The following is an 8,962-nucleotide window of genomic DNA, read 5'->3' as shown; positions in this document are numbered from 1 at the left end:
TGTGAAGCCTGCCCTGTTTTCTTTACCCCCAGCACACAGCCTGATGCGGGTAGCAGGGCAGAAAGACTTGGCGCCTAGAGCATGGGCCCCTCTGAAGGCAAGAGGCAGGGTACTTCCTCAGTGCCATTCCCTACTTATGCTCTTATGCAAACCATTCCAAAGGGACAGTATTGTCTACTGCCTTTTGGATAACATCAACAATAAAGAAACCACTCATAGCTGAGGAAAGACCTACACAGAACAGTCGCATGGCCTGGGAGCTATCAGTATTCAAGGCTAAAAGGTCACCTGCAGGCCTGTGTCACAGGGCACTCAAGCTGTGGTGGACTATGCACCTGGACATGCCCTAGGCCTTGGCAGCTGCTCTGCCACACCTAAGGATGTGGGAGGAAGCCATTCCATGCCTGAGGCAGGGGTCCTGCCTGTCTCGAAGTTTGAAGGCCTGTGCTTGGGGACCCACACCCCCATGTAAATAAGTACCACTGCAAGTTCATATTTTATTTCCAATAGATCTGCTTTGTTGATTTTTGCATTTTTGTAAAAAAGGAGAAAAGTTTTCACTTAATTCATTGAAAGCCCTTTCGTGCTGAGCCCAAGGGGGGCCTGGGCCAGGGCAGACCCTTTGCAACCCTCTTGAGCCCACCCAACACCCAGAGCTGGGAGCAAGGTCACTTCCCTCTGCCCACTCTGCCCTCCCACCCCCGCTGCATCTCTTTCTGTACAGAATGACTTTTAAAATCGAAGCTAAGACACAATATACACTGGACAGCACACACACACATGCACACGGGCGTCTGCCTAGAATGGGCAGGACGTCAGCTGCACTCGGAGAGCACCAAGGAATGCATACGGAGCCCCTCTTGCCAGGAGGGCAGGGCCTGCGCCCCCTTGGTCCTCAGGCCGCACTCCTCCCCAACAATTGCCCTGCTAGCTGCCAGAGGGAGGGGGCGAACTGCACAGAGGCCACACCAGAGAGGGGCCAGGGCAGGGACAGCTGAGGGCAGTGCCAGCCTGGCAGGTGGCCCTGGGGCCAGGAAGGCTGTTCCGGGGCGCCCAAGAGGGAAGAACTGAGGGGGACATAACTGGGCCTTGCCCCTCAAGGGGCTTCAAGGGCCCAACTTGGGAGGGGGCTGGCCCTGTAGCTTTGGCCTGCCAGCCCTCGCCATGGTCCCCAGGACTAAATACACATTTGGTAAACCTAGGAGCTTGACTGGCGTCAACCCCCAGCACACCCTCAGGCCTCCCTGAGGCCCTCACATCTGGGAACCAGGTCCACCCACCCAGGGGGGCCTGGAGAGACAGGGTGAGCAGGGCCTGCCCTGAAGGCTTCTCCCCTCCCCTTATCCCCTTCCAGCTTTCCACCCTTCCCCACTTAGGCCCCAAGAAGAAGTTAAAAATAGTTAGTTCCTACATAAAAAAGACAGAAACAGATTCTCTGCCAAAAGGCCAGTGGGAGAAGAAGGGACTTTGTCTCTGAGCAGAAAGGGGGGGAGCGGGTAGGGGAGGACTGCAAAATAGACTTTTCTTTTAAAAAGTGCTTGGTAAGTCTGTTTTAAAGTGTGTGTCTATATCTATGTACAGATATACACACAGACACTGCATACGCTGGCCACCACGCATACCGGCACACACACAAATGTATACATGTACATAATCATATACATATACATACATACATACATACATACATACATACATATATATATATATATATATATATAAAGAGTTCTAGGTGAGAGATCTGGGTCCGGCCAGGCCAGGCCAGGCCTGCAAGGTCACGACTGGAGGGTATGGGCCCTGCCGGGTTGGCAGACAGGGCATTCACTGCCCTCGGCACACAGCTCGCACAGCACAGCGTGTTGGCACGGTAGCACCGCCCGAGTCTGCTCCTGACACTTAAGGCATTTCACCGACTGCATGTGGAACACAGCCTGCAGGGAAAGTGAGGTTGTGGTCACCAGCCTGGTCCCAAGTCAAGCAAGGAGTTCCCTTGACTCTCACTTGCCCCGTGGGAGGAGGAAACTGAGGCCCAGAGCTCAACAGTTGCTTATAGGACGCTGCTGGCAAGCAGGAGCAGGGTGAGAGCTTGGGCTGCTCAGCTCAGGCTCTGCCCACCACTCTGAGTGGATCTGACTGGGGCCAGGGAGCAAGCTGGGGCTGCAGCCTCTGTGCCTTGGGCCTTCTCCTGACAGACATTAATGCCTCTTGACTCACTTTATCTCTTAGTGACTCTAGGCCCCCCAAGTGAGAAAAATGAAGCCTAGAGAGGACTGTGACATGCCAAGGGGCCTGGTTGCTGAAACCTACTGCCAGCTCTTTCCACAAGGGCACATGGCTGATGGGGACCCAACATGGCATCTAGCAATGCAGACAGGAAAGCCCTCACTGCTGATATGTGGAGAGCTATAAGAGGATGCCACTCAGGGCCCAGGCACACGAATGCAGCTTAGGTCAAGAATACTAGGAATGGGCATTGCTGCCCATGCTGGCTTAGTGATGGGCAGAGGCTCTCAGAAGATTGGCTGTCCCTGGAGCAGCTGGACTGGATCAAGGGTCCCAACACTGGCTGAAGCCATGGTGTACACCCAGTGCTCCCTAACCTCCAAGGCTGACCTTGTCCACTTGTTCCAGATGGGCCCGCAGCTGCTTCTGGAGGGAGTAGAGAGTAGAGAGCGAGAGTGCCTCCAGGTCAGGGAAGGTGGGCAGGGCCTGGGGGTCAGGCCCTGCATGCAGCCGCTCTAGCTCTTCCTGGAGCTTCTTCACCTGCACCTCCAGCGCATCCCGCTGTTCCCGAGCCAGCTCGCATTCAGCACCTGCCGCACTGGCCCGCTCGCCGGCCTCCTCTGCCTCCTTCTTCCAGGCATCACAAGCCTGTGGGCCCAACACGCAGCGCCTCATCACGATGACCCCCTGCCCCTGCCCCCCTGCCCCCCCAGAGAGCATCTCTGGGAGCCTGTGTGGGCCACTCTGGCTGTAGGGCCTGCCGGAAAGCTGGGCCTGCTGTCTGGGGAGGGGGCAGGGAGGAGGCTGACGCTGCCTGCAGAGGAGAGAGGTTTCAGGACCTGCAGGAGACCCTCCTTCCACGGGCAGGGCCTAGCATGGCAGGGCTCACACCCTGCCAGAACTCCCAAGGGCAGTTAGGCCTTCTGTCCAGCCACAGCCTATCTCAGAACCTAGGACCCTGGAGCCCTGGGAGTTGGGTCTTCCAGGAAGGAGCAGGTGGCTCTGCGGCTAGATGACACAAAATAGCTCTCAAAGGAAAATCCAGGCTTGTGGCACTAGCCACCCCAGTGACCCAACTGGCAGGGTCAGTCCTCCACAGGGAGAGAGGGCCAACAAGTTTCTGTTCTCTTCTTTGGGTCCCAGGTTCCCCCCACCCCCATGCCTGCTCTGGGTACGCTGGGCTTAGGCTGGATGCCACCAGGCATTAGGGATGGCAGGTAATGTGGGGCTAGTACCTGCTTGGCCTGCTTCCAGGACTCTTCCCACTGCTTGATGGTCCCGTTGGCTTCATCTAGCTCTTGCCGAAGCCGGGCCAGCTCAGCAGCCCCTGGCCCTGATAGGAAGGCAGGGGAAGTCCCTGGGGAGAAGCTTCCAGAGGCAAAGTGCTCCCAGATGCTGCTGTTCATTCCATTCAGACCTGCCCCAGGAAGGGGGGGAACATCAGCTGTGGAGGGCTTGGGCCTGGCCACCCCTGCCTGGGAGTTTCTAGGGCTGATTGGACACTGGGTGGGTATGTGAGACTCTAGTCATGTCAAGCCAGGGTGTTTTGCAAACACGGGTCAGTAGGCTGTAAAGGTGCCCTGGGCTGAGTTACAGACCTAGACCTCAGTGCTTCCTGCTCCTTAATGGCTCTTCTTATGAGTCTTAGTGTTTTCATCTGTACCTTGGATCCTATCACTAGCCTGACTAGGGGCTCAGGAAGTATTACAAGGGAGGGGATTGTGAAGGCCCCTACTGGTGACAACTGGTAGTGATGACATCACTAGAAATCTAAAAGGCTAGAGCTCAGAGAGCTTTCTTGTACCTAGTGTGAGGCCTGAGAGGGTCCTGGATGACAAGATCAGGAGGAAGAGATATGGGAGAAGAGCCACTGGACAGCACCTTATGTGATAAAAGGGCTGGAGCAGGAGAAGCCAGGGAGCCTTGGCCTCCTTGTTTTACAGAGGACAATGAGACAGAAATCTGGGTGTAGTGGTGCACACCTGTAGTCCCAGCTACTTGGGAGACTGAGGTAGGAGTATCACAAGTTTAAGATCATCCTCAGCAACTTAGTGAGACCCTGCCTCAACATAAAAAGAGAAAAATGGAGCCAGGTGTGGTGGCACATGCCTGTAATCCCAGCAGCTTGGGAAGCTGAAGCAGGAGGATCTCCAGTCCAAAGCCAGCCTCAGCAATTTAGCCAGACCCTAAGAAACTCAGTAAGACCCTTTCTCTAAATAAAATACAAAAAAAAAAAAAAGGGATTTGGCTCAGTGGTTAAGTGCCCCTGGGTTCAATCCCCGGTACCCATAAATAAATGAATGAATAAATAAATAAAATGTGCTGAGGATGTTGCTGTTCAGTGGTAGAGCACTCTTGGGTTCAATCACCAGTTTAAAAAAAAAATCATACAAATGATGAGTGGTGTCTGCTCTTCCCTGTAGGCAAAGCTGCCACCCACCTGCCCACTCATTCAACTAACAGTAGGGAAGTAATACCTCCTGCCCTGCTCTTTGGCCCTCAGGGCACCCCTTGCTTCCTGGCAGACTCATCTTCATCTCTGGCTTCCTTTAGCCCACACATATTATCCTTCCCCACTAATCTAGCCAAGATGTTCTAGAACCAGATTTCAGACATTCTGTCCTCAGAGCAATACAAATGATTGATACAAGAAGATGTTTTTCTGTGGAGCTTCTGCAGTGTGCACTGTCTGTGAACCTGGGTCCTCTGGATGAGTGCACTGACATGACTGGCCCAGCCTGCCCGCACCTCTCGGGTAGGTGGCATTTACTCTGTTGGAGAGGAGCCACTTCCTTAGAAAGTGTACTCAACTGCTCTGTACACATAAGGCCCTTTTGGGATCCCAATGTCTGTACTTCTGCCTCCTGCCCTGGTGCCAGAGACCACTGGGTTGACTGCTCAGTATGACTAAACTGGTGAAAACACATGTGGGCCCGTAGGCAGGGCTACATCAAGATGCCTCTGCAACATGGGCAAACCAGAAACATGACCCGGTGGTGGACATAATCCACCCCAGAGAACCTCTTCCAAACTGGGAAGGTACTAGGAAAATCCCTGGAATGAGAGGAAGTCCCCACAGCTGATCAGAATTTTTTTTTTCTCTTTTTGTGGTTTTGGGAATGGAACCCAGGGCCTTGTAAATACGAGGCAAATGTTTTTTATATTCCTGAGCTATAAATTAGAACTTCAAAGGGCTCTCTGACTGACAGAAGGTCCTGCCCCTCAGAGGAGGGCAGTCCTGGCCAAGGAATACCTGCTGGGGAAGTGGTTGTGGGAGAGGCTACTGCTGCTCATTGAGAGGCACCCAAGCTGGGGATTAAGTGTTTCATGCCCATTACCTCAGTGAACATTCCTATAGCCCCACAGGAGACCAGACCCTGGCCACTGAACCTGGAGGGTCTTTGAGGGCCCCAGTGCCCAATATTTTAATAATGCTGGGCTGGGCAAATAGCCCACTGGGCTAGCTCTGGGGCTCCCTGTACCTTTGCCTAGAAGAGCACCCTGACCTTGGGGTGGGTCTGTGTCACATTCTCCCTTGGTCTCCTGTGACCCTGGTGTGAATGTCTTCTGGGAGCTCTGGGTGACTAGGGGGGAAAAACTGATTAATTTATTTCTCTGTGACACGGGGGATCAAAGCCAGAACTCATGAGTACTAGGCAAGCATTTCACCACTAAGCTAAACCCCTCGTCCTTATTTGTTTTTGTTTTTCACCAGGCAAAACCACACTGAAAGCTAGATGTTGGCCATGGTGATTCCGAGACCACTACTGTTTGCTGCACTAGCCTGTCCTGGTACCTCTTTAAGGCAGAGGCTGAATCACTTGCCCAGGATCATAGAGTGGTAGAGCCTTACAGTCTAAAGACCCTGCTCTGGGACTGGGGGTTGTAGCTCAGTGGTAGAGTACTTGCTTAGCACATGTAAAGCACTAGGGGGTTCAATCCTCAGTGCTACATAATAAATAAATAAATAGGGCAAGCGGTAGCGCGCTTGCCTGGCATGCACGGGGTGCTGGGTTCGATCCTCAACACCACATAAAAATAATGTGCCCACCTAAAAAATAAATAAACAAAAGGGAGCCGGGTGCAGTGGTGCACGCCTGCAATCCCAGCAGCTTGGGAGGCTGAGACAGGAGAATCTGGAGGTCAATGCCAGCCTCAGCAAAAGCGAGCCACTAAGCAACTCAGTGAGACACTTACAATACAATATAGGGGGCCGGGGTTATGGTTCAGTGGTAGAGCACTTGCCTAACAAACATGAGGCACTGGGTTCAATCCCCAGAACCACATAAAAAATACTAAATAAAGATACTGTGTCCATCTACAACTAAAAAAAGTTAAAAAAAAAATACAATATAGGGCTGGGATGTGGCTCAGTGGTTGAGAGCCCCTGAGTTCAATCCCCAGTACCCCCAAAAAAGGTCTAAAAAAGTAAAACAAATAAAAAACACTTCTCTGACCTCTAGCCTGGGTGATGTGCCAAGCAAAGAGTGGCCAAAAGCACATTCTAAAAATTCTTGCCCTAGTCCCCTCTTACCTAAAGATCCATGTGATGCTGAGGTCCCCAAAAATGTGTTTTCTGACTGGCTCAGGTGACCCTGGGGTTGCTGTAGAAAATGTGAAGAGAGGCTGACAGGAGGAGAGGGGGACGCAGAATGGAAGGAGGTAGAGCTGCCCAGGGAGCCAGGGATATTCACGGGTGCAGAACTCTGCAGCAAACTGCCACCTATAAGAGGAGCCCCGAAGGGCGGGCTGGGTGAGGGCCAGGCAAGCCATATGGGCCACACAGAGCAGGTGGCCTGAGCTAGCTGGGACCGAGGCATCCTCCAGGCCACCCTGCCCACCCAGTGCCCAGTACCGATTGTGATGCTGCTGGGGTGGGGCACTGTGCTATTATCGAAAGTCTTCTCCAGGGCAGCCACCCCAAACTCGTTCAGGTCCAGATCATCCAAGGCAGATTCTAGGGACAGAGAGACCAGGATGTGGGCCTCTCAGGGGCCACAGTCCAGGCTCTAATCCCTACCTGACCCAGACTTCCTCATATCCTGCCCGCCATGTGCCTTTGCTCAGGATCTCCTGGAACACTGACCCTCGATGCCTGCCCTGTCCAGCCCCAGTGTCCTCCTTTCTGAAGTCTTCTTTGACATTTCATGGAGGAATCAAGTCCCAATCCAGGGTCCCTGCCTCTGATGGAGAATGTCTTATGATGTTTCAGGATGTGTGTCTCACCCTGAGCTCAGAGGTCTCTGGACTCTCTGTGGCCAGTACATAGTAGGCGATCAACAAATGCCAACACCCACTACTGAAGTGGCCTGGGAGGGAGGATGGGGACAGTTTTCCCTCCTAGAGGCAGAGAACAGCACATCATCATCTCTGTCTCCTCAGTGTTTGGTACCTGGCAAAAAGTGGGCACCCGTAAATGAGTGATAAAGGAAAGGAGCACAGATGGATGACTGCTTGCTGCTGGGGATGAAACCCAGGACCTGTGTATGCTGAGTGATACCCCAGTCCAGGGTGTCCTCTAAGGACAGTTGTGCTCATAGTTCACTTCATAGGATACCCAGTAAAAGAATAATTAGGGATAGCATGATCCATGTCTTGGGATAAGCCTATCTCTAGCTGCATGAAAAAGCTCCAAGAGCTAAGTCTTGGGCATATATTTGGAACTTGTTTTCCCTTCAGCTTGAAGGGCCCAAGTGTCCTTCTGACTCTGCCAAGCCAGATATCTAAGGTAACTAGTGTGCTGATCTGAACTCACTTCAGAGACCTTATGTCTCTGACTCCAGGCCTAGAACTGGGCTTGCAAACAGACCCAGCCTAATTACCTATGACCGATTCTACCGTGTCACTGGTGGGATAGAAGGGCAGAGCGTTTGCATTCATGCCAGGGGTGCTGCTGGTGCCTGCAGGGCTGGGGGGTGTGGCTGCCAGGCTGGAGGTGATACTGGAAGAGATGCTTGAGGTCAGAGGGCTGCCCACAGGGAGGATGCCCAGCACGTCCTGCAACGAGAGTGAGGAGAGGCAATGGGATGCCTGCCTGTAGAGGCAACAGCCAGGGGCTACGACAGGCCAGTAGGGGCACAGGGAAGTAGCTCCTCCCAGCTCTTAGCTGGCCTCCCCAGGCTCAGGCAAGTTGTATCCCCCAGCTTGTTAGGAGGCTGGAAGTAGAAGAATGTGGCCTGGAGGCTGCAAGCCCCCAGTCAGGGGAGGAGTAGGTGCCATGCATAGTAAGGTTTACACTCCCTTAAAATTCCACCTGATGAATGGATCTGTCTAGAAGGGAGGGACTCCAGACCTGAGCCTCATCTTCTCTGAATTTGGGGATGGGCCTACCTTATTCCTACTCTAGCTTGTGGGGACAGCAGTGTTCTCACTCCCAGCAGCCTGCTAGGGTTCTGGGCCTGTTCTGTCCATGGCAGGTACCAGAAGGGAAAATGGAGGTTGAGAATTCTGTACCTGTTTGGGCTGAAGCAGAGGCTGCTCTTGACTCCTGGGCTCTAGTGAATGGGGCTTCAGTTTGGTCTAAGAGAGAAAAGTCAGGGAAGAGGAGGTAAATGTGGTGGCAGGGAGCTCAGAGTCCAGGAGTACACCTAACCCCACTATGACCACCAGGGGCAAGTGGCAATGGCAGATTCCTGTTACTTGCCATGTATCCCTTTAACATCCCCCCCCCCCCGCCCCAATACACACATTCCTTCCATTATTTCTAAGCTGGGAGCTGCCCCTCTCCACCCAGATAAGC

General features: G+C 53.2%; 1 protein-coding gene across 2 annotated transcripts in view; it reads right to left on the bottom strand.

Moving 5' to 3' along the window:
- Positions 1 to 516: 516 nt before the first annotated feature.
- The window catches only part of Unk (unk zinc finger), a 39,918-nt gene continuing 31,472 nt past the window's right edge, over positions 517 to 8,962 (bottom strand). For both annotated transcript variants that reach the window (XM_026404872.2, XM_026404873.2), the window contains exons 10-16: positions 8,677 to 8,742; positions 8,046 to 8,220; positions 7,079 to 7,180; positions 6,758 to 6,946; positions 3,459 to 3,640; positions 2,614 to 2,871; positions 517 to 1,931 (exon numbers count right to left, since the gene is read on the bottom strand). In XM_026404872.2, coding sequence (XP_026260657.1) covers positions 1,776 to 1,931; positions 2,614 to 2,871; positions 3,459 to 3,640; positions 6,758 to 6,946; positions 7,079 to 7,180; positions 8,046 to 8,220; positions 8,677 to 8,742 — 1,128 coding nt within the window. In that variant the 3' untranslated portion in view covers positions 517 to 1,775. The remainder of the gene's footprint in view (positions 1,932 to 2,613; positions 2,872 to 3,458; positions 3,641 to 6,757; positions 6,947 to 7,078; positions 7,181 to 8,045; positions 8,221 to 8,676; positions 8,743 to 8,962) is intronic.

Source organism: Urocitellus parryii, chromosome 7, assembly GCF_045843805.1.
Source record: "Urocitellus parryii isolate mUroPar1 chromosome 7, mUroPar1.hap1, whole genome shotgun sequence".
NCBI classification, from domain to species: Eukaryota; Metazoa; Chordata; class Mammalia; order Rodentia; family Sciuridae; genus Urocitellus; species Urocitellus parryii.
The sequence above is the reverse complement of the archived record's forward strand: the minus strand, read 5'-3'. Positions and strand labels throughout refer to the sequence as shown.